The 22,586-nt window shown below is 54.0% G+C and overlaps 11 protein-coding genes across 11 annotated transcripts; 7 read left to right on the top strand and 4 right to left on the bottom strand.

Annotated features, from left to right (window-relative positions):
- Window positions 1–268: 268 nt before the first annotated feature.
- BDP55DRAFT_675931 (uncharacterized protein) lies at window positions 269–2,965 on the bottom strand. The gene is made up of 2 exons (XM_060575775.1): window positions 2,318–2,965; window positions 269–2,265 (listed from the first exon to the last, which is right to left on the bottom strand). Exons 1-2 carry the CDS (start codon window positions 2,482–2,484, stop codon window positions 483–485), a joined length of 1,950 nt encoding a protein of 649 aa, XP_060425552.1. The 5' UTR covers window positions 2,485–2,965; the 3' UTR covers window positions 269–482.
- Window positions 2,966–3,219: 254 nt separating this feature from the next.
- On the top strand, window positions 3,220–3,892 carry BDP55DRAFT_696797 (uncharacterized protein; the record flags this gene model as incomplete). Its single annotated transcript, XM_060577610.1, has 2 exons — window positions 3,220–3,307; window positions 3,384–3,892. 2 exons carry the CDS (start codon window positions 3,220–3,222, stop codon window positions 3,890–3,892), a joined length of 597 nt encoding a protein of 198 aa, XP_060425551.1.
- A 267-nt stretch (window positions 3,893–4,159) lies between these two features.
- BDP55DRAFT_560242 (pre-mRNA-splicing factor CWC21) lies at window positions 4,160–4,744 on the bottom strand (the record flags this gene model as incomplete). Its single annotated transcript, XM_060569973.1, has 2 exons — window positions 4,160–4,454; window positions 4,512–4,744. 2 exons carry the CDS (start codon window positions 4,742–4,744, stop codon window positions 4,160–4,162), a joined length of 528 nt encoding a protein of 175 aa, XP_060425550.1.
- Window positions 4,745–5,202: 458 nt separating this feature from the next.
- Window positions 5,203–6,510, top strand: BDP55DRAFT_560377 (D123-domain-containing protein; the record flags this gene model as incomplete). The annotated part of the gene is made up of 2 exons (XM_060569986.1): window positions 5,203–6,204; window positions 6,241–6,510. 2 exons carry the CDS (start codon window positions 5,203–5,205, stop codon window positions 6,508–6,510), a joined length of 1,272 nt encoding a protein of 423 aa, XP_060425549.1.
- Window positions 6,511–6,959: 449 nt separating this feature from the next.
- On the top strand, window positions 6,960–8,546 carry BDP55DRAFT_292787 (uncharacterized protein). Its single transcript, XM_060566557.1, has 2 exons — window positions 6,960–7,923; window positions 7,993–8,546. The coding sequence occupies exons 1-2, from the start codon at window positions 7,209–7,211 to the stop codon at window positions 8,373–8,375; spliced, it is 1,098 nt and encodes a 365-aa protein (XP_060425548.1). The 5' UTR covers window positions 6,960–7,208; the 3' UTR covers window positions 8,376–8,546.
- Window positions 8,547–10,336: 1,790 nt separating this feature from the next.
- BDP55DRAFT_635790 (uncharacterized protein) lies at window positions 10,337–11,584 on the bottom strand (the record flags this gene model as incomplete). Its single annotated transcript, XM_060572817.1, has 4 exons — window positions 10,337–10,646; window positions 10,674–10,746; window positions 10,795–11,033; window positions 11,493–11,584. The coding sequence occupies 4 exons, from the start codon at window positions 11,582–11,584 to the stop codon at window positions 10,337–10,339; spliced, it is 714 nt and encodes a 237-aa protein (XP_060425547.1).
- Window positions 11,585–12,073: 489 nt separating this feature from the next.
- BDP55DRAFT_292793 (uncharacterized protein) lies at window positions 12,074–12,732 on the top strand. Its single transcript, XM_060566558.1, has one exon. The coding sequence runs from the start codon at window positions 12,250–12,252 to the stop codon at window positions 12,667–12,669; it is 420 nt and encodes a 139-aa protein (XP_060425546.1). The 5' UTR covers window positions 12,074–12,249; the 3' UTR covers window positions 12,670–12,732.
- On the bottom strand, window positions 12,710–14,012 carry BDP55DRAFT_560249 (guanine nucleotide-binding protein alpha-1 subunit; the record flags this gene model as incomplete). Its single annotated transcript, XM_060569974.1, has 4 exons — window positions 12,710–12,753; window positions 12,824–13,380; window positions 13,441–13,783; window positions 13,895–14,012. The coding sequence occupies 4 exons, from the start codon at window positions 14,010–14,012 to the stop codon at window positions 12,710–12,712; spliced, it is 1,062 nt and encodes a 353-aa protein (XP_060425545.1).
- Window positions 14,013–14,147: 135 nt separating this feature from the next.
- BDP55DRAFT_292767 (uncharacterized protein) lies at window positions 14,148–14,583 on the top strand. The gene has a single exon (XM_060566556.1). The coding sequence runs from the start codon at window positions 14,244–14,246 to the stop codon at window positions 14,499–14,501; it is 258 nt and encodes an 85-aa protein (XP_060425544.1). The 5' UTR covers window positions 14,148–14,243; the 3' UTR covers window positions 14,502–14,583.
- Window positions 14,584–14,721: 138 nt separating this feature from the next.
- BDP55DRAFT_635788 (uncharacterized protein) lies at window positions 14,722–16,356 on the top strand (the record flags this gene model as incomplete). Its single annotated transcript, XM_060572816.1, has 6 exons — window positions 14,722–14,816; window positions 15,042–15,254; window positions 15,313–15,432; window positions 15,518–15,621; window positions 15,660–15,671; window positions 15,800–16,356. 6 exons carry the CDS (start codon window positions 14,722–14,724, stop codon window positions 16,354–16,356), a joined length of 1,101 nt encoding a protein of 366 aa, XP_060425543.1.
- Window positions 16,357–21,412: 5,056 nt separating this feature from the next.
- BDP55DRAFT_560297 (uncharacterized protein) lies at window positions 21,413–22,416 on the top strand (the record flags this gene model as incomplete). Its single annotated transcript, XM_060569978.1, has 3 exons — window positions 21,413–21,446; window positions 21,604–21,710; window positions 21,814–22,416. 3 exons carry the CDS (start codon window positions 21,413–21,415, stop codon window positions 22,414–22,416), a joined length of 744 nt encoding a protein of 247 aa, XP_060425542.1.
- Between the last annotated feature and the right edge of the window lie 170 nt (window positions 22,417–22,586).

Genomic DNA, 22,586 nt, shown 5'->3' with positions numbered 1-22,586 from the left:
CTTCTGTGTTTGAGGAAGCCCTTTGCAGAGGGCGAGATCCCGCTCAAAATTTGGCTTACAGTAAAACGAATGGAATAGTAAGGCTCGATGCTTCGCTACGCTACGCGCGAGAATTGCTACAAATCTGTTTTCAATAGGACTTAGAGGAAGCTCCATCAGTCTGTTAATATCAGAAGACACAAGAAACTGGGGGGTTACCAGGTACCCGTTGTTGGAAAGGTGTAGAACGAGAACAAAGGTAGAACAGACTCATTAATCACAGAATACGGTTCATTTAAACTCTTCAGTCAAGCCACATAGGGTACACATATAGTAAATCGGTACCAGTTAGGTCTATGTGAATGTTCTCTTTATTACAAGATCGGTATTTGCCAGGCCAATACTCCCACCATGCATAACCGCCCTAGGCCCGGTTCATGCGGATTAGGCGCCTGTCTACGCTCAGAAAACAGTAAAGACCACCTTCGATTTGACAAAACCTCTCATCGTGGAGGATTGGGCAGCGGCCTGGGCCCGACAATCTGTCTACGACCCGCCCCGATGCCCTGAGCACCCCGATTCTGGTTGTCTCCGCCAGTATATCCCGCCCACTGGCTCACATCCCAGCGGCCTCCAATGCCACCGCCAATACCGTCAACTCCGTTGCCGCTCGGGACCGCCTTGGCTGTCTCCTTTTGAGACTCCTCCCACTCACGCTGGCGTTCACGTTCCATCTCCATCTCTCGCTCAAGCAGCGACTTTGATGCCCAACCGCCCGCCTTAGTCTTAGTCTGGCTTTGAGCGCGCCGGCGGTCCTCGCCATCTTGCTCAGAAGTAGCACCAAGCTCGCGTGAGTAAGTCTGCTTGGCGACTAATGGCGCAGGAGCCGCGTTGTTGTTGAGATATCTGTCAGTTCGGCTAGGTGGGGCCCGCGCAGCCGCTTGATAAGCGGCAGGATCCGGGAGGGGCCGGCCACCCGTCGTGTGCGCTACAACCTTTTGAGGAGGTGAAGCAACCGCCATCGGGTCAGGGAGAGGCCTCGGGGATCTGGGAGGCGGCGCGGGGGGCTCTTCATCCTGATGCGAGTCTTGATGCTGTGACCATGCAGTCTGAAGAACCTCGCGCTCACTTCTAGACCAGGAATCTTGACGACTAGGGGTTCCGTCGGAAGGCCGGCTCCTAGACCGAACACGTTCCTTGGGATCGTTGGTGACGGCCAGTGTCCTGCCCGTCCGTCCCTGGCGTTCAACTTCATATTGCCTTTCGCGCTCTCTCGCCTCTTCGAGCTCCCTCTCCAGCTCGGCAATCCGGTCGGCTCCAGTCTTCTGTGTTTTGATGCTTTGCTCAGACTTGTATTGGCTGAGAAACTGACCCCTCAGTCGTGCGTCACTTTTGCTCCTCAGACGGCTTTGTTCCTCGTTCAAGCGAGCTTGAGCTTCAGCTTCCTTTTTGCGGCGATCATCGTCTTTCGCTCGCCATTCCTTTTCCTGCCTGTCCCATTCGAGCTTCTCTGCCTGCGCTTCCTCTTCCGCTTGCCTCACTTTCAGCAGTCGTTGCTCCTCTTCTTCTTGTTTTCGCATAGCCTCGCGTTCGAGCTCTAGTTTCTTACGTCTCTCTGCGTCCTCTTGCTGTTGCTGTTGCCTCTGATACTCCTCCTCGAGTTCCTTCTCCTTCCGCACGCGCTCCTTCTCAGCCAGACTAGGCACTGCAGGACCCGCACTTGTAATCTGCCTCCGACTTCCAAATGAGATTCCTAGGTTTCCTTGGCTAGCGCCGCCCATGTAGCCGTACTGAGCAATGTTCCAAGCGGGGGATGTGGCGCCCTCGTGTTCCTTTCTGCTCCAGCTGGTAACCGGGGAAGTTGGCTTAGTCGGGCTCCATCGACCCGAGCCGGAGTCTCCGGTCTTGGCGCTGGTAAGGGTAGGCCGAGGCGAGCCGAAGCCCGATGCATTGGAGAACCCGCGCGATCTCGTGGGCGATGGGGTTCCGCGACCAGTTCCTTGAGGGCTCATCACTCCTCCTCGGCTCCGGCTCCCGATTGCTGACGGAAACTTGGCTGGGTTCGCGGCGTTGGCGGCTCGACTGAAAGCGCCAAGGCATTGCAGCACTTGGGCAGGATCCTTTTGCTCAAATAAGTCGACGGTCAGGAAGACATCGTGGTCTTGGAGGTTGAGAGGGGGTTGTTTGCAGGCGCGTAGAAAGTGAGAGATATTTTCCATCTGAACAAACGGCATGGCCGACTTTTTAAATTTGACGCCTGGTGGTGGTATCGCGAGGTTGATCAATCTAAGATATCGGGGTCAGTATTGGTAGCTGCGTGAGATGTTGATTGACGCACTTGCAGAGCGCAAGGCCATCCTTGAGTCCCTCTAGCAGGTCGCCTGCTGGTAGTCTTTCCCCCAAGACTCCTTCGATCCAACTACTGACTTCCTTTGCAGCAGCCGGGGTGTACTTGTCTAGGCGCAATTTGCGCAGATCCTTGTCTAAGGACGATACTGACGCCATGATGGCTTCGTCGACTAGCGAATGATTGATTGAGTCTTTCGTATCGCGGGACCAAGTCGGTTCTTGCAGGAATAGGAGCTTCGAGGTTGATTTCGTGAGGGCGTTTCAGTAAGGCGGCGGTTAGGCGCTGACGTCGGCGGGGTCCGGCGATGACGGAGTGCAAGTGACGAATGCAAGCAAGTCTCTATCGTTCGGCGCGCGTTGCGCGGGACTTTCTTCAGGTGATGTAGATGTTTACTCGTTCGCGTGTCTCCAGTCTTTGGGAGTTGAAAACAGGTGTGAAGTCAATGTTTTGCGGGGGAATCAAGGCAGTCGGGTGGCAGGTTGAAGTGATTGGAAGGCCCGACGAAGAACACTCGTGGTGGGGAAGTTTTAATTGTTTATGCATCTAGAACCAGGCGCCGCTGGCGGGAACCTGGATAAGGTGACAGGACCTAGGGTCCGGCTGGACCGCCGCGGTCTTGCGGAGTGACGTGTGCGGTGGTGGCTGGCGGGGCCAATGCAACTCTGATTCTGCGAACGCTCAGTCGCGGGTTCCCTTGTAGTACCTACCTAGGTGTGAAGAAATATGTGGCTGATGATAAGATACGCCATTCCTCGGCCAAATTTCAAGTGGCTGTGCAATCCAAGGTTGACCTCATTACTTTTCTAGAACTTGGCGACTTTCGCATCTAGAAGCCATGGGTTCCTGATCGAAAATATTTCTTTCCCAACCCCCCATTCCAAACAGCGCAAATGTCTTCGACACGGATATCACCAATCATGGAGGCGTGGTACAAGTGGAAGTCGCTCAGACTGCCATGGCGCAAACGCTTCCTCGTCGGCATGTTCCCGTCCCCATCCCCGGCACATCGGTTCCCTTGTCAATGACCGTGGAAAACTAACACGCTCGGTTCTAGGCCGTGACCTGCAGGGCTACACTTTCTGGGAGTTTCGAGAGTCCCGTGGAAACGGTCCCGGCCGCTTCCGCCGCATCGTCAACTATCCCCGATCAACCTACCTCTCCGACGTGAAGGTGTCCCCGCTGTGGCATCAATGGCTGCGCTACACCAGAGAAGACCCCCCGACACTCGAGGAACAAACAAGAGAGGCATTCCGACAGGAGCGGATGAAAGTCTTGTCCGCGCAGGCCGACGCGAGATGGGAGGCAAAGCCTAGGCTTACCGATGCCCCAGGCCAGCAGACCGGTCAACCCCTGCCGTCTTTGAACACTGCGCAGTCACAGCTCACAGCGGCGGAGCTGGAGGCGGCAAATACGAATGCAAAGACGACAGAACCGCCAAAGGAGCAGGCTATACCTGCGACCGATGCGAAGAAGAAATATGGCAAGGACCCTTGGGCGAAAGCCAGTGGACCAAGCGAGGACTGGCAGCCTGAAGCTTGGGTGCCGCCGTCAGGGAAGAAATAACGACTTGAAAGACGGCTTGCCAACTGTGTATTACTAGACGTCGGAAGAAATCTCCGCACATGTACCAACAATAATTTGAGACCGGACCCGGCTGTAGAGCCCATGAGGTCGGCATCGGTACCGTTGGCTCATAAAAGACTGCCCCGGCAGCGTATCTGTACTTGCTTGCCATCCGATCCAAACGCCTGAACGCCCAATTCCTGCTATTCCATACCCAAATCCTGACGCCATGTCTCGTGACAAGAGCTCTACTGGGCAATCGGTACTTCAGTCGACGTCTTCCCGCTTGGTCTCCTTCTCCAGAGAGCCTCGAAGTCTCTCCTCCTGTCTCCTCCAATGGCTTCCCTCCTCGTAGTCTTTGCTTATCCTCAAAGCGCTCCGTAGTCTCTCGCTTTCTTTGATCTTGGCATCTGCCATCTCATGCACTTGATGGCTCTTGAAGTGCTTTCGTACGGGACCGCCGCCGCCGCCGCCGCCACGGCTGTTCTTTTGTTTCTCGAGCTCGGCCAGTAGTTTCTTGCGCATTTCGTCGCATCGCTTCTCAACTTCTTCCTCGTCGAGGCTAGAGCACCATTAGTATCCTTGCATGGCCAGGAACGGGGGAGGGGGATAAGCTTACCCTTCGTCTTCGAGGGTATCGCGCAGGTCGAGGACCTTTACCTCTACCTCGCGCTTGCGATCATGCTCTAATATCTCTTTATCGGGCTGTCGCTGCTTGTGGCGGAGCGTGTCGGCGTCTTTGGGAGGGTAGGGCGCGCCATAGTCGCGTGGGCGCATATGCGCAAGGTTGCGTTGAACATAGCCCGAAGTACCGCTGCCACGAGGCGTTGAGAGACCGACGTTGTCAGACATTGTTACTGAAATGGTGCAGTGCGTGTCGTCTCGAATCGGAGGAAACAATCAATGCGCTGTTTATGTTGATCCTTCGAGTCTGTGTTGATGGGAAAATCAAGATGTATCTCGGTACTTTGGATCTGCAGGAGACGTCACCGAGACTAGACCCTTGGCAGTGGTACCACGGACGAAGTTCAGTTGGGCCTTGAAAGGCGGTGAAAGTGGATGGAGAGATGGGGGCCGGCAGAAAAGTTATGACGGGTGGGATGGTGGGGTACTTTCTGCTTTGGGGCGATGGGAAGACTCACTCATTCAGGGCGTGAAGACTCATCGATGTAAGTGAGTAACAGAGCGAATTTCGTTTCATCACACACTTTTGCCAGAGCCTCGGGGCTCAAACTCACTCAAAAACCGGACCAAAACACCTGCAATTTCCTTCCAAACACTTCAGCCAAGACTAGCTCTCATTCTCGACGATGCCGTCTCTTGAAGGTCTCACTGAGGGGCAGCCAACCCTGGACGCCATCAACAATGCAACTGCCCAAGAGACCGAGGAACTCACTTTTCCGCCAGTCACGAAGGAGCATATCTTGAACTGCTCATACGATAGTTGGTTCTCAAAGTACCGGACTGTGTCAATCAGATCCAGGATCATCAAGCTATCACCTGACTTTGTCCAATACATCCGTGACGACGGCATCATTCTTGCCGACGACAACGAGCCGCAGGAGGACGAAGTAGAGGAGGAGTGGTCTGCTTCCTCGAATACAACCGGCGCACCGCGACGTAACCAACATCTCGAAGAAGATGACTCCGACGACGAGCCTGAAGCTGATTGCCGGCCGCCCAACGAGCGATTCCCTGAAATCCACCAAGAGATCAAGGAGAGGATCAAGGAGCTGGGTGGTGCCGTTGCGCCAAAGCTGAACTGGTCCGCACCGAAAGATGCGGCCTGGATTTCATCGCATCAGAATACGCTGAAATGCACGACGCCGAACGATATTTACCTCTTGCTCAAGAGCTCTAGCTTCGTCAGCCATGACCTGGAGCACGCCTTTGAGGATACCGTTCCCTCCTCCTCGAACAGGCCTTTCCAACCAGTTTTGGTCTTGAGACCCTTCTTCTCGCCAAACCCGGCCCTCGAGTTCCGGTGCTTCGTCAAACACCGCACTCTGATTGGTCTTTGCCAGCGTGACTGGAACTACTACCCCTTCCTCGATGGCTTACGGCCCGCCTTGGTTACCAAGATCACCGATTTCTTCGAAGACCGTCTGCGCTTCACCTTCCCAGATGGCTCCTTCACTTTTGACGTCTACGTCCCTGGTGACAGCGACTCACGCGACGAGCTTGGCAAGGTGCGCCTTATCGATATCAACCCATGGGCGCCTCGGACAGATAGTCTACTCTACAGCTGGGTGGAGTTGCTGGAGTTCAAGGTTCCGGGGCCTATCCTAGGCTCAGTCATCAACAAGGAAGAGGTCGTTCGGATAGGCCCAGGTGACAAGGAGGAAGAGCCTTCTGGAGGCAGTGGTGTTGAGGAAACGACAGACGATGAAGACGTTGATGAACTGGTGCCTGAGTTGAGGTTGGTGGAAAAAGATAACCCGGCCGCCTTCAACTTCAGCACACCGCAATACTCGGCGCACAAGCTTCCCAAGGAGGTCGTTGAGGCCAGTATGTCAGGCGACGGCGGTTTGAGGGAGTTCGCTCAGAGGTGGAAGGAGATGACGGAGGCTGAGGGTGGCGGCGATGTCTGGGAGAACCCTCCCACAGCTAAGTCGTGAGGTCCATCGTGTCGAGGTGAAAGACTGAAAGATCACGTTGAGAATGACCGCACCTGCAATGAGATCAATATTAAAAAAAAAAAAAATTCCAAACCGGAAGATTTATAGATGGTCAAGGTTGGCTCTCCCCGTTGCTGCGTATATTTCTTATTTCCTGTCCCACTCTAGGTACTTGAAAGGTTCTTCCCTTGCGTTCCAAGGGATGTCTTGGCTCAGCCAAAGGAAACCAGCATTGCTAAAGCAGTATAGTGAAAGACCATTTGCCCGACATCTCCAGTCTTTGACATGAGAAGGCCGCCTGTCACATGAAGGTCATAATCGTCAAGGTGAAGTAAGTGACGTGATTGGTGACATGGCACCTTCTAATATCTTACCGTATCTTATCCTCTCAATTCCAGGCGCTTGATATCGATTACATAATACTCGGCAAAGGTTAGGCGGAGAACTTCTGGCCCGAGCTCCCACTCCAACTTGCACCACAATGGAAGCACCCAAATTATGAGTGGGACCCAACAGCAATCAGCAGCTTCTTCCCGCTCAATCAACACCAGCTCTTTCGAGCCCCCAAACTCCTCATCACACACTCTTTGCAGCTGACACCAGCTGCCCACTCTCAACGCCACTTATCATCGCCGACTAGCTAGAGCTCACTCACAGTCCACCATCGCAAAAGAGGCAGCGTCCTCTTCGATTACCCCATGAGTGCCCGAGGCGGAAGCCGACCACCTCCTCGAGGCCGCCCAAACAAGGTGACGAAGCCCACAGCCGGCCTCAAGAGGGACGCCCACGGCCGCGCCAGCCGACACTCCTCCGTGGCAGCCGACCAGCTCGAGCAGCTCGCCCACGATGCGGAGGCTGAGGCCGAACACGAAGATGACGACGAGATAACCGCCCCTCCCCAACATCACCAACATCATCACCAGCAGCAACACCACCCGCACCCCTTCGACCTAGCCGCCGCAGGCATCCTAGCCAACGGTCCTCCCGGCACAGTACCCGGTGCTGACCCCGATATCCATCCCGACCTGCACAGCCTACCGGCCCAGTTCGCCATGGAAGCTCAGATGGGCGGCCATGGTCCCGGCGGCATGTCGAGGACGGCCGAAGACCTCGCCTCCGAGAGTGGGTACGGCCAGCTACTCATCGACAGTGCCCTCGCCAAGCGACTGGCCAACAATGAAGGAGAGCGACTTGCAGTACAGCGCCGCCAGGATCAAACTCTGAACCTCAAGAGAAGGAGCAATGTTGAGGCACTACTGGCTCACGTATCGGGACAGGAAGCTCATAGTCCCTGCAAGAGTTGCCATAAAGGATACGGACCCTGGAATGGATGTGTGGTCGTTAGTGGCCAGATGTGTGGTAGCTGCGCCAACTGCTGGTTTAACGCGAGCGGCTCACGCTGTTCTTTCCACGGTAAGCAGAAATGGCCCACAAACTCGACCAGATGTCAACGTGTTGGGTGACTGACAGAGCCATACACAGAGAACAACCTACCTCAGCACATGCCAGCCATACAGCTGCAGCCTGTGCCACAGGTGTCGGCGAACACAAGCTTTGCCGGCACAGCGCCGATGGCTCCCGGCATGGCCCCCGCAGGCCCCAGCTTCGGGCAGCCAGGCGCCGATCCGACCATTGGCCAATTCGTGAAAGATGTGCTGGACAGAGCGATGGCGGAGGCACGGAGCGATAACCCCCACGTTCGATTCCAGCTCCGGATCGAAACGGCGGCGCGGCAGCTAGCATTAGCTAGCGCCGAGTACGCCGAGTTCCTCGCCCAGCAGGGGGCCCACGATCCGAGTCAGCATCCCGACCCAGAGGGCTCCGTTCCGGAGGCGGCGATGGGGGAGGGGGATAACGGGGCGTGAGAGAGAGAGGCTCTACTCACCTTTCCTCCCCTCCATGCTTTCTGCTTACATCTTCGAGTACCGAAGTGTAAAAGACGAGATGAATTCGATCATCGGGACTGTAAGGCGTCTTCAGGTCTGCCAAGTTTTCGGAGTTGCCAAGATGGGGTGCCCGAGTCGCCGACACTGCGCCTTAGCAGTCGGGCAGCAAGTATCACGACGTATGGCCTTCTTCACCGTCATCGTACCACTTTAAATTTAGGAGCAGGCTAAAGTCAGGTGCTTGACTTACTCGCTCATCAGCATCTCCAGTAATCTTCCCTTGGCACTTGCATCGTCAGGCCCCGCCCTGTATGCGAACACATGGACTTGGACAGCAACACGACAACGTCACAACGAAACAGGACGCGAGAAGGATTTGGGATATACCCTGCTCAAAGAAACCAGAGTAGCCATGCGGCCAGAACTACAGGATGGACAACACAGACGACACAAAGGGAAAGCGGACATCGGAGGACAATCGTTGGCTGGCTGGGCCTCAGACACACAGCTGTGTTCCAAGAAAGGGCTGGGCTACAGCTACTTGGAAGTAGTCGTTAATGGTCGTACGCAAACAGATAGATTGATACCAGGGGCTCGTCAAAGCAAAACGTCCGCATGGGTGAAACTTCTCCAGAGTACTATAACCAATTCCGAGGTCATACATTGCAAACCAGCGTATCTCAGATGGGCCAGCAGATATCTGAATATCTTGTCTTACTCACTCTCACTCACTCACACCTGACCTCTTGGCTTACACAGTACAACATCTCATACCGGCTTCACTCCAATCCCCGAACCTATAGGCTATAATATTGATCACAAGCCTAGGATGTTTCTACTGTTGTGGGGCTGTACAATACCTTAGCTAAGTCTCATACTAGGACGATCCCGCCGCACCATAGTCCCGTCACGGGAAGCGAAAACACATCCCTTGTGCCCTTCCCATCTATATTCCGTCTTGTCATATATCCTCTTGTTTGGAAAAGAGGTCCAACAGATTTACCTTTCATTCGCTGCTACTCCATTTCACCTAACCCGCCTCCGCCACCAGCCTGACAAATCGTCCGACGTTCAATGTGAGGCCACCCGTCCATCATCCGTTGCAACAGTCCGTCTTACATTGAGATGCTCACCTACCCGGTACGGAGTATAACTGCTATAGGGTCAAGAGCGGACGGCCACTTTACAGAATGCAGATATCCGACAGCTTAGCATGCGCCCTCCCGCTGCTGGACATTTGGTGTGACAGCGTATCCCCAAGCAAGACGAGTACGATTTTCCTTCAGCTTCTTGCATGTCTCATCAGTCCAAACTATCTGCCCAATCAACTCATCGATTTCGGCTTCGCTCGGGGAAGCAGACGGAGAGAGAACTAGGTATTCATGCCCTCTGTGTGGTGACTTGTTCCAACCGTGCTTTCCTACGCATGCTTCCCACTGGCGTGTATTTGTTCAATCTTCGTCCCAAGAAGCCCGAAAACACCACCCATATATAGTTCACAACGATCCCAAGTTAAGTCACACAAACCTTGGAGCCCGAATTCGACGTCTCCAATGAGAGCTATTCTACACACAGACACACACCAGCTGCCAATTCAGCCCCCTCCTCCCCTTTCCAACGGTCAAGGTGAAGTCTGATTTGCCTACTCCACTCCACCCGTGATGGTCGTGTCTACGCAGGAAAATAGACTTAAATTTTATTCCCGGGAGGATGTGAGCAGATGGAAATGTTCAAAGCGCGATCCCTTCCGCAGTCGGTGGGCAGAGGCGATTGCGAAAGAGAGCGCACAGCGCTGTGTAAGCGTGCGGCGTGTTCGTGTATCTGTACATATAAACCTGGGCAAAAAAAGAGAGAGAGAGAAAGAAAGACAAACGCAATCTGTATGAAACATCACGTCGCCACTCCACACAACCCCCAACTCTGTCTCATTCTCTTTTCACTTATCCCGATATGAGTCCCTTCTCATCTAATCTAACGCCCTCCAAAAGAAAAGTACACGTGTATACGGAGATGTTGTAAGGAGCGAGATCGCATCGTCCTCCCGAATTCTCCGACTTTGGCTGAGGCGAAGCAATGGCACAGTGAACCCCTCTTCTCCTCCACCAGCAGTCCAAGTCTTTGCTCCCCCCTTTGTCTGTTGGAAATGAAAGGGGCCTCTTAACGGAGTCCTCGAATCCGGTCCATGTTGGAGGATATTCCTGCATCCAGCAAGACCCAAGGTCACGTTGCAAAGAATGGCCAATATAACGACTGCGTACTAAACATATCACAACTCACGTCATTCGTTGGTCTGAAGAAGGGAGCGGGGGAGGTAACACTTGGGCTGCGGGCAGGGCAGGGCATACCAATCCTGCGACGTGTTTGAGAATCGGGGAGGGGAGGAAGCAGCTAGACACACCAGCATCATCTTCAGACGGGATGGAAAGGACATGATCCTTACCAATATCACGACGATGAAGGCCCCCGGCACCGGATCCCGCCTTAACCATCACCAATAACACCAAACACCACTGTGTAGTATGTAGTGTGCTTCTCAACTTGGGCAATTTGTCTGTGTATATGTGCAAGTTCGGGGCGGCAGCGGCAGCGCAACACCCACCCCATGAGCTTAGCTCGCCCTCCGCCTGTGCGTGGTTACTGTGTACTGTACGTAGTAAGTAAGCCCTTTCTGCCCAAGGACCTGCCATCCTTGTCGACGATCACTCCAACAGCTTCTTCACCATCGATTCATCCCCTTCACCTGCGTTTGCCCTTCGAAAACAACTATATACGCCAAGCCTCGAATCACTGAACTGCCAATCTAATGTAACCTGTTCCCCTTTGCTTCTCGTCTCGAGTGGCAGGTCCAAGTGAATGGCATAGGTAACGCCACCCGCTCGTCTTCCAAAAGCTCGCGCCACCACACCCAAACCAAATCAACAACCCGCCTCCCGTCCCGTCCCCATCCCCAAATGTATCGTCAAGTCTTGAACTATACCCCGCATATGCCTTATCGCAATAGGTACTCAATGATGTGTGCTCGTGCGTCTTTTGAACACTCCTCGTAAACCGTCGGCCACACCGTCCCCCCTTTACCTTTCTTCGCCCACCCTCTACCCCGTTGTAAGGCAACTCAAAATTCCAGACCAAAAGAGAAGCAGCCAGACGAGGCGGATGGCGAAGACGAAGGAGGCGGCGCGCGGCGGCATGGAAGAGGAGAGCAAAGGACCCCTTGCGGCCTTAAAGTGTACTTCAAGAAGGGGGAAAAAAGATGGTGTGGTGATGCTAGGTGCTAGGTGCCGGGCATTCGCGGCTGATGACGAAGACGATGGTCCTCGACCCAAGCTTATACTAAGCTGCACTACGCTTCGTCCGGGAGGCTTTGGTAGAGTTAGGTAGGTCCCCTTACGCACATTACGGGAAAACCTTGCCACGGACGGAAGCGGCGTTGACTTGCAAAGACCGCAAACGGTGCAATGCGGACAACGGAGGCGGACACGACGACGCCGGTCCTGGACGTGACGCCGGGTCTCGACCAGCCTACCGTCCCAAGCTATCTACCTTGTCCCCAGTGCGCGACGGCAGATAGCGATCTTCACAATGGGATTCTGACGGATGTTGAAAGTGATCGTGTCTGGCAGACTAGCTGCAATCGCGGGACGCCATGTATCGCCAGATCTCAACGCTCGTAGGTGTGCATTATAGACTACAACCGGTAGGCCTTCCTATCGCGGGCTCACATCGTCAGATGCGTGAGGAGCCTTGGAGGAACGGCCGGTCAGCTACGCATCATATCACCATGGCTCGAGAAATAAGGAGATTTTCGTAATTAAACAGAATATTTAGCCACCTTCCATCCATCAGGCTCTCTCAAATGCATTCAAGTTCATTGCTTCTTTTCCTCTTGCTATCCATCCTTGGGAGCCACCTTTCCATCTCACTCTCTCCTGCCCCCCATCTCACTTTCCCACTGCCACTGCCCGTCCACAGTAGGATGCCATCTTCCGCGGCGAGCCCATCTACTGGTCGAGACATCATGTTTGGTACAAGACTACCTCCCACCTTTCCCCTCTTATTCCTGAACGCGGGCCAACAAGAGCACAACCAAAAACGTATACCGCCTGATTCGCGAGGCAATATACAGGGGGATAGCCGAGAGGTAGGAAGAAAAATACAGTCGCGTAATCAAGGGAATCTTGGGAAACCGTCGGGTCGCCGTCTCATCGTTGGGAAGAAAGTTAATTTCATGAGCCAGCCTCCCCACGACGCTTTCTGGCTTGGGTCATGCAATTAGAAGTAAAGGGTATTGTAGAAAAAGCAAACGTTTTTGTTGTTCAAATCAGACCGCACAACCGCAGGTTCTCTTGAATGATGATGTCTGGTTAAGAAGTTAGCTTGAGTCTCTTTGTGCGCTTTGTCTCACGCAGTGTGGTGAACATTGAACTTACCATTCACTGCCGCCATGACGAAGCGGATCTGGGTTGTGTCTGTCGCGCAGGTGAAGTGCGTGTAAATTTGCTTAGTCTCATGCTGGTTCAAGCTGACGAATCGATTGAGGATGTAGTCGCATGCAGCAGCATAGTCATCTCCACCTTCGTAGTCGGGGAAGTAGTTCTTCATCGGGCTGACGGGGAGCTTCTCCTTGAAGCGATCGATCTTGTTCAAGAAGAGGATGATAGACGTCTTGATAAACCATCTAGAGTTGCAGATGGAGTCGAACAGGGTCAGGGCCTCCTGCATACGGTTGACAGTCTCGTCCTCAAACAGCAGTTGGTCGTACTCGGAAATGGCGACTAGGAAGAGAATAGTCGTGACATTCTCGAAGCAGTGAATCCACTTCTTTCGCTCAGATCGTTGACCACCGACGTCGAACATTCTGTAGGTCAGGTCGCCAATGATGAATGTGGTTTCTGTGATGCCCGTCGTCTTGACACGCGATCGGAGGACATCCTGGTCGTTGGGCATGTAGTCGGGAGCGGCGATACGCGCGATGTTGTCGAAGTAGCTAGGTTTTGTTAGCGCACATGGTAATTGGTGATTTGAAGCCTGACGAGCGGCCACTTACTATCTTGCCGAATCGTTGAGCTGGTATTCGCGAGAGCGCTTGAAGCACTCTTGCACACCTCGGTCCTTCCACAGCGCCTCAATCGCGCTTCCAACTTCGGGAGGCAGAACATCGCCCTCGATTTGGGCGGGCTGCATGAAGATGGTCTGGACATGATACTCCATGCGCTGGTCCTCAAGGGGAAGCTCCAAGGACTCCATTGCCTCGAGAATGACACGCATGGATTGCACCGTGTTGCTGAAGATAATCTCCTTGAAGGATTCCCGTTCATCGCGTGAGTAACCGCCCTCGTGGATCAGCTTCATCTGTTTCAGGATTGTCGACTTTCCGGATTCTCCAGCACCTACATGACTGTTAGAGAATCATTGTGCAGCGATGCGATGGCTGAACGTCGTCTGATGGCATTGGGCATGCAGCGCAGAGGACAGGGCATCGCAGACAGATGTTGACTTACCCAGAAGAAGCATCTTGATCTCGTTGCGCTGCATCATCTTGTCCCTCTTCAGCTGGTTCTCGATCTCCTCGTTGCGGGCCTTGCCCTCCTTGTCCTCCGTGCTCATTCCGCAACCCATTTTGGCGGCTTGGTGTCGTTGGAAACGACGACTGGTAGAATAAAACTGATGGGATTAAAGTGAGTTGGGGATTCTGTAAAGAATCGGGCGTTGCGCGTTGGAGGGGACCTGAAAGAAGCAAAGCTTGTTAGCCAACCAGGTCGCAGGTGGGTGTGATGCCGGCGGGCAAACGAGAGAGACGGGTCGAATTGTTTGGGGGCGACGGGCTGGAATGCGAAGTTGATCCAGGCGATGGCGGATAAGAGGGCGAATAGTCGAAAGGCAAGGTCGAGGGAGGATGCTAGCATCGAGCGAGCGGGTGGGTGGAAGTGTTTCTCCTTCCTAGGCTGTCTCTTCTGGTGTCTCGTTCGTTTCGCTTTCTCAATTCCCAGTGGCTCGATGTCGGCGCCAGCAAAGTTGGAGGATTCGTGGTGCGTGTCTCTCTCACTTTTGCCTGCATGCGGTAGGGAAAGGATTTTGTTGAAACTCACCTCTTGGTCTTTGGATTGATGATGGAATCAATCAATTGACGATGAGTAGAAAAACGCAGCAAACAGGAAAAGAAAACACGAGCCGTTGGGCGGACGGTGGGAGGATGGGATGGTCGCGACAGGATTGGAAGACCAGGAGCAGGAGAGGGAGAGAGAAAAGAGAGGAATGGGTTGGGAGGTGCCTCTAATGTGGAGAGGAGAGATGGGAAAGGGCAAGGGTGGAGGAGTTATGAGCAAGGATGGCGGCGACGTGCTGCGAGGAACCAGAGGATAGTGGGAGAAAAAAGAGTGGGCGGCAGTCGTCGCCGGGGCGGACAATGCGCTTCGGGGCGAGGTACGAAGATGGAAGTATACTGTGTGAAAAGGGAAGGAAAGAGGCACGGCGGATGCGAGGAAATGGCGAATTGGGCGGTCTTTCCAAGTTGGTTGATAATAAGGAGGGGGCACTGGGAGGGGGAGGGAGGCATGGGGGAAGGAGGCACGGAGGGAACCAGTGGCAGTGATGCCAGCCCACCTGTCCAGTGTCTACCTGGGTTGTGTATCCGTACGGAGGAGCTAGGTACCTAACCCAGTACCCTACTGTCTACCGATGGGAGGCGTCCCGTTCTTTTGGACTTCAGATTGACAGCCCCGACTGGCTGTACCTGGCCGTGACGGAGGAATTGGCAGTGAGACTAGGGGCTTTTTGGGGGCCATCGCCGGGCGTCCTCGACGCTGAAGCAGCTTGGTGGGGGACGCTGGAGGCTCCTCCCCGTGGCCAGTGCGTAGCAACGTAGGTATTTTACACCTCAAACTCGGGCTCACTGGATCTCAACTCAACTCATTACCAGCTCGTACTCTGCTCAATTATTGCAATCCATATTCCATGGGAGTTTGGTTCATCTTGTGGCCTCCAGAATAACTTCACAAGAGAAGCTTGCTGGCAAAAATCAAGGTCAGGAGCATGGTCAGTATGTGCGGTGTGGGTAATGGTCTGGACGCGAATATTCAACTAGGTACCTATCCGTACGGCGCGTCCCTCTGGCTTTAGTGCAGGGGCCAACAGGGGCTTGGAGTTCCAGAAGCACGGACAAGGTACGGAGCACTTCGTACATGTCCTGGCCTTGATTTTGGTGCTAAGCTGTCTCTGGTGCGGCCCGGTACGTATCCACCGGTACCTGCTTTATGTGATATATAGCCTTACATAAGGGTAGGTACGTACTCCTCGTTACATTTAGCCCCAGTTTCTGTCCTGCCCTTCCCTGTCGCTATTGTCTTAGGTTGTCCTGTCATCGCCCGTCTCGTCCTTTCCTGAGCTAAGCTAACGTCCATGTTCAGCGCCGTCTTCTCTCCCCAAGCTGACACTGAGGGATGCGGTTAGAAGCACCGCAGATCGGGAAGCCGATGAGATGGATGCTTTGTCTGTACCGTCCAGTACGGAGTACCTACGCACATCTACCTACTCTACTCTCTGCTCTTGTCCAATTGTCAGAAACACACGACCAGACGGACAGGGACCTCGTCAACCAATCGACGACAACCTACTAGACCTAGACGGAGACGACGACCAGGAGTGTCTTCCAGCGGGCGTGGATCCGCACCTGGGCCTTTGCAACGTCGAAATCACCGTGGCCGGGCCAATGATCAGTAGAGAGGAGCTCGGCGAGGTCTCATCCAGCCAGAAGTTGCCCGCAACGAAGCCGAAGTCCCCTGGACTCTGGAGTCCCTGGCGTCCCTGGGCGGGAAAAGAACAGGGGAAAGGGGTCTCGCACTGGTTTGCCTGGCCTGACTGGTCTGAAAACTCCTTGTTCGCCGCCCTGACTAATGTAAAATTTCCTCGCGCTACCGCTGACCACAGACCAGGCACGGAGATGGCCTCTCTGGGCCCTGTGTGAGCTCTTTCTTCGGCCGGGTACAAATCCGCTAACTGCAATGGGGCTCCTTGTTCCTTCTAGACTACTGGTTCCGATACAATTTGTTGCTGTGTGGTAGTTAATATGGATCAAGCCACCTTGGTGACTGATCTAGGAACAATAATTAGGTGAGAAGCACGAGCCAATGCCAATACGAACGGGAACATTGACATATCGCTCTTAGCTGACGTACATTTGGCAGATTCATGGTTCGCCGTCTATCACGGCTAGAAAACATCACGATGATTCCTACGGGTGCGATTTCTGTAAGCATTCGACGACCCATCCTCTGCCGACCGGCAGTAGCACTTGCGGGTGTGGAGGACTCGGGAGTCGGGGGGCGGGCTCAGTACCAGTCCCAACCAAGGAGAAGAAAATCTGCACGCTTCCTTTTTCGCAACCATCTGCACCAGAGACTGCAGCTGCACCCAACGCCAGACCATTCAGCGCGGCCAAGCAGACGAGAGATCCACCCATCCACCACCTGCCCAACATGGATGTGTAATGGAACATTGGAATTTGAGCAACTCCTTCGATCAAAACTTCCATCGCAGTTCTTGAAACACAACTGTCCTCGTCAGCCGCCTCCTTAACGTAAGGAAGTTACCGGTTGCCGCGGGCAAGGTCCTATCCACACGTTCCGGGTCCTCCACAAGATCTACGGCCGCGGCCTCTCTGGCTATCGAGTACGGAGTACCTACCAGACCTATGCCCTACTTATTCGTTGGCCATGTACAGATCTGGATCTGGATATTAGTTGGACGCCAAACTGCATTGTACACTTTTACCAAGCAAACAAGTAAAGGACCCAAACTCTCATTACACTCGGCCGTCACCTTTTGATTCGTCTGAGAACGCTTCTACAATCTGCACTGCCTCGACTTAGAAGACAGACCACAAATTTCGAGGTGGGACAAAGAACCCACTTCCTCAGCAAAGACAGCTTTCCATCAAAGTAGGACTAAGCTGCATGAGTGCAAGTAGCATTCCCTTTCTTCTCTGCCTCGGAGTGGGAACTCATGCTGTCAACTCAAAAAAGAGCCAGACACCAATGGGCCGGTCCATCGCTCTAGTTCTCTTTCATCCATCAGAAAGAACCGGGCCCGCATCAGAGCTACGGCCCCACGGTCACTGCGCTTACTTTCATCATCGCGATTCTAGGTCCGTGCAAGCGTCTCTGCCACCACACATGGCATCAACGATACCCCGTCAGACCCGGGAAACCAAGTGCGCAGCCCTCTTCTCGAACACCTTCTTGCATTTATTGGGACAGACATCGGAATCTCGGAATGCCCTGATATCAGATCATCATTAGAATTCTCGCCTCCCTGTTCACTCCCTGCATCCACTGGCAATGTTTGGCCGCTCCACCTCTGTTATACCACACACTGTCTATCGGACTGGTCTAGCATTTTCTCCTTGACGAGATCATCGTCTAGGGCAAATTACAAGACTATTAAATGTGTTCAAAGGCGAGATGACCAGACTAGTAGCTTGCTTGCCATTGCCCATGTGTTTGCTTCAAAGATCGTCTCACTTAGGAATTCTCTTGTCAGCGCGTGGCGCAAAATTTCCAGAAGTAAGAAGCAAACACGATTGGGAAAGGGCAAGCAGTCTGTACCCAGACATACACACACAAGTCCAATCATCCGGGTAAGTGGCGTCCAACACCTCGACTACCTGTTCAACATCAGTTTCAATCTTGACTATCTGGACAATGTCTTGGCCGGCTCACGTTGGGGGTTGTTATTATCTCGGGAAGACAAGACTTTATGTCGACTTTTCTTCTCCCCGACCCCATCATCAAAGAGATTGTTGACAACAACTGCATTGTTTGCGGCTGGTCATCGTATCGCCCAGTTTGACTCTTCCCAAGTTTCCAACGACTTGGGGCCTCCGACACAGTCCGAGATGTTTGCTTTTTACCAGGCCACTCGTTCCTTCGCATATACCCTCAGCCGCTTGCTACTCTTGCTGCAAGCTGCCGTCGATGTGATTCGCCTGCGTATAACTTCAGGCTGGAGTACGGCTACACACGATTCTGCTCACACTTGGTATCATCGCGCGGACCGAAGACTAGTACTGACAAGATCCTGCCAGTAAACAAGATCTACGTCGGAACACGATAATCTGTTCCGGGATTCAGGTCTCGATTGACGCACGGCTTTCTTAGACCCGAAAAATCGTCTTCGACGTCTGAACAAAGAATCGCTCGGCCGTGTCTGAGCATCGGGCAAAGCAGGCTCCGCACTAGGAAAGCCACCGAAGCAAGCTGTTCGGCAATAGACGAAGCTGTGAAGCTCAAAGAGAGACCTCGTTCATTCTGACTCTGCTCTACTGCATTGATTGGCTGCCAGAGCGCCTCAACTGGCTTAGATCTTGGAAATGGTACTTATAGGACAATCATTGAGCCAGCCAATAATTGCGCCCCACGACCATGATTATGTATCGAGAGCTAAACACCACATTAAGCGCAAGTCACGGTATCGAGATGGACGCTCCGACTTTTCACGCCACCCTCTCAGTCGGCCGAGTTAAAGCGTGGAAACTTACCTCTCTGCAAAGCAAACAACAGAGCAAACAGGCCAGAAGCGGCATCCACTTCGCGGAATCACCGGGCAGAGCATTCGGCGCTTCGTCTTTGCGTCTAAACCCTTACAGAACGCACAGATTATCACGTCTTTCACATCAGATTCAAGATACGCGCTGGCACATTTAGAGAGGGCATTTTCTCAGGCGCGCCGCTCAGTGCGACGAGAGCCAAAGCCTGGAGTTTGGGACGGTTAGACCCCACCATTTTAGCTGCCTTGAAACACCAAGCCATCTTAGCCGACCATGCAAGGGCAAATATCAACCACCCCTGCTGGTAGCTGTACACATTAACACAGTCTGGCTGTTGCGAATCTCATCTGCGTTACGATACTACGATTGCCAGCTAGAAACGGAGGGGATGAAGCCCCTCGAGGCAGGCACAGAAAGATCGGACAGTGATCTCGGGGTTCCATTCCGCTGACCTGCAGGTGTGCGCTTCCCGAACCTGTTTGGACTTGTCGATCATCACCAAATTTTGGACGGTTTCCTGGGGGGGCACAACGGGGCTATCGAGACTACGCCCCGGTCTAAAGGTATCCGTACCGGGTAACGCTATCCTCACTGTCGAAAATGCGGTCTGAAGTGGATTCTCAGTATTTCATGCAATGGATAGCCCTTGCTCTGGTCCCTCATCTGTTGCAATTCAGAGTCCAGACTTCCTGCCTCTCGCTATCCCACCCGACGCCTTAAAGACAAGATTCTCTGCAGTGTGCTGGGACAATCGGCTTCGGACCTACTAACAAGAAGCGGCTTGTCGGCTACAGCAGACCAAGGCTTCAGCAGCCGTTGTGCCAAAGACTTGACAGGCACGCCGTCAAAAGCTGTCGCTCAAGGGGAACCAATAGAAGGAATCGACGAGCTGGCTTGCCTAGACATTTCAGATCCGAAATAAGGTAATTTCGCACATTCACTAGATGCATTGCAGGCAGCCGGTCGGAAACTACCAGAGAAACTATTCCCGCCTGGTACAGGGAGGCCACATGGCGGACGAGCTCCCTTTTCCTCAAAGCAAAGCAGGATCCATCCAAGCCATTGGCAGACGCTGGGGGGCTCATACTACGTAGTCATCGCATGCCTGAAGAGGCAAATTTGTGGAGTCGCAAAAGTCGTTCCACGCGGGATCACGAGAGAGCTCTTTTTAATTGAAGAGGGCCCAGAATTGTGGAGGTTCTCTTCGTTTCCGAGGCCCGGTCACATCCACACACACACCGTCTTCGTCGTCAAGGTCGTCTTCCCTTTGCCGCCGACCCAGTGCAAGTGCCTTGAGTGGACGAATGGCAGTGGACACAGTTGTTGAACACGCACTAAAAAGTTGGCAGATGGAGCACACCCTGCGCGTCGTTCTCTTGCATGTCATGCAGGTACGAAGATGCTGCTTTGCAAGGTCGTTGTAGTGTGAGCGGCATCCTCTTACGATCATCTGCTGTTCCCCTGAAGCCTCCCCCTGGTGAATGTTACCTTCCTCAGAAAATCGTCATTATTCCATCTGGACTTTGGTCGGCTAGTTCAGACGGCGGGTGCTTTGACCTTTGCTACTGACGATTGGTGTTCTCCTGTTATGGAGTATGCTGAAGTATCCGGAAGGGAGAAAATCGAAGAAGAAAAAGAGGACGGGATGTTCTAGAAGGGCCCACAGAAGCTTCCCGCCCCTGAGCCTGCCTCTTGTGTAACCACCGTCTGGCACATCATACAGACGAGCTGACTTCAAATCCATGACTCCAGCGCTCCTTCGTTGGCCATTGTGGGTATCGTCTTCCACTCCGGCTGTTCGAGTTTTGTTTCGGACGGGACTAGATCCTCGTGGATCCGAAAAGCTGTGAAACGAAGCCTCTGAGCCGTCTGCTCGAGACTGCTCGGTTATGCGGATGATTTGATCCAGGGCAATTGAGAGACGGAAGAAACCACTGTACATTGGAGAGACACACATAGAAACCGCGGGACACACTGTAAAGCGCCACCAACCAGAATACGGGTTCAAGCGATGCCTGTGGCGTTCTCAGCCGCCTTGCGAGTTCGAAGGATGTCCAAGCACGGCTTCTGCCCTTGCAGATCACACGAGCTATTTGAGGCGAAGTCGTGCGTCCCCAGACGCAGAGTACACGGCACAGAAATGCTACCTAGCTGTAGACTGATGGATCAAGATGGAGCGTAGAGAGCGGCCCATCATGGTACCGGTCATTGGGTTGAACCGCACTGCGCCGGGCAGCCAGAGACGGAAGGCCGGACCGGTCAGCACAAGCGTCATCGGCCGGAGCAGAGCCCCGCAATTACGTTGCCGGCACCGAAAAACAAGCTTGCTTAGCGCCGTCCTACCAACCTCTCTGCCCGCATTTTGACGCGACTGGAAGCTTGTCTTGCTTGCGGTCGCATTACCTCTTCTACATTCCTCTGCCAGTTTCATCACGGACAGCGTCTCGAAGTCAATTGAGCGCGCAAACGAGCAAACATGTCTATCCCTATGAACCGCCTGGGCGGCCGCGGTAAGCATCTTCGCCATGTTTCGTTTTCGAATCCTCCTGGAGCCGTGGCTTGAAATCCGAGACCGCCACAAGCAGCCGGGATAAAGACAATGCTGTTCGACATGGCTCGACATCTGGAGACCGGACGCGCGCGCTGACAAGAGCACAACCGTTGCAGCCTTCAGCCACGCCGACAACGACGACGACGACACGGAGCGCGAGTACGATCGCCTCCGCGACCTAGCCCGCGAGGAAGCCAACAAGCGCAACCAGGCCTTTGAGCGCGTAAGTGCCCAAACCCCAAAGCGAAGCCTTGTTCAAAGACACGTGGTTTTGAGTTTTGTATGATGCCGCGAAAGCTAACACCCTCGATCGATGTCCTCTCCAGTCCCAACAAGCCTACCAGTCCGGCGATGGCGCGGCCGCCAAGGAGCTCTCCAACGAGGGCAAGCGTCACGCGCAAAAGATGGAGGACTACAACCGCCAGGCGTCCGAGTTCATCTTCCGGGAGAACAACGCCGCCGGTCGCATCACGGGCAGCTGCGTCGACCTGCACGGGCAGTACGTCGAGGAGGCGGAGCGTATCCTCGAGGAGCGCATCCGCGCCGACAGGGCGCGGGGCCAGGAACACTTGCACGCCATCGTCGGCAAGGGAAACCACTCGACGGGCCACGTGCAGAAGCTGAAGCCGAGGATCGAGGCCATTTGCCGCGAGATGGGGCTCAAGTATTCGACTGAGGAGAACGCGGGCCGGATCTACATCAACCTTCAAGGCGGCGACGCGACTATGCCGCCGCCGCCTCACACTGGAGGTGGTGGACAGCAGCACCACGGAGGAGGCCAGCAGCAGCATCACGGTGGTCAGACCCACGGGGGACAGCAGCAGCAACACCACGGCGGCCAGAACCAGCAGCAAGGCCAGGACGAGACTGGCGACTTGGTCGTCAAGATTCTCAAGAAACTGGAGAAGGCTTGCTGTATTGTCATGTAAGGGGGTCTGGTCTCTATAGTGGCCTCTCTCCGCTTCTCCACATTTCTGGCTCTCGGCAGCTCGGCCGCATCGTTATATGCGGCTGGGTCTTTTCTTTCTTGGATACCCGGCGGACTCGATGTGAAATGGTAATGTCTTCTCTTCTTCTAAGCCTATGTATATATATAGGA

This window comes from Colletotrichum godetiae (genome assembly GCF_030913485.1).
Source record: "Colletotrichum godetiae strain CBS 193.32 chromosome Unknown BDP55scaffold_46, whole genome shotgun sequence".
Classification (NCBI taxonomy): Eukaryota; Fungi; Ascomycota; class Sordariomycetes; order Glomerellales; family Glomerellaceae; genus Colletotrichum; species Colletotrichum godetiae.
The sequence above is the reverse complement of the archived record's forward strand: the minus strand, read 5'-3'. Positions and strand labels throughout refer to the sequence as shown.

What these genes read in the sequence shown, in the direction of transcription:
- BDP55DRAFT_292793 (XM_060566558.1), top strand. Translation starts at nt 12,250, where the DNA reads ATGCATTCAAGTTCATTGCTTCTTTTCCTCTTGCTATCCATCCTTGGG.
- BDP55DRAFT_292767 (XM_060566556.1), top strand. Translation starts at nt 14,244, where the DNA reads ATGGCGGATAAGAGGGCGAATAGTCGAAAGGCAAGGTCGAGGGAGGAT.
- BDP55DRAFT_675931 (XM_060575775.1), bottom strand. Translation starts at nt 2,484, where the DNA reads ATGGCGTCAGTATCGTCCTTAGACAAGGATCTGCGCAAATTGCGCCTA. An exon ending in GATGGCCTTGCGCTCTGCAA is followed by an intron (nt 2,266 to 2,317) that starts GTGCGTCAATCA and finishes CCGATATCTTAG; the next exon opens with ATTGATCAACCTCGCGATAC.
- BDP55DRAFT_292787 (XM_060566557.1), top strand. Translation starts at nt 7,209, where the DNA reads ATGAGTGCCCGAGGCGGAAGCCGACCACCTCCTCGAGGCCGCCCAAAC. An exon ending in CTCACGCTGTTCTTTCCACG is followed by an intron (nt 7,924 to 7,992) that starts GTAAGCAGAAAT and finishes AGCCATACACAG; the next exon opens with AGAACAACCTACCTCAGCAC.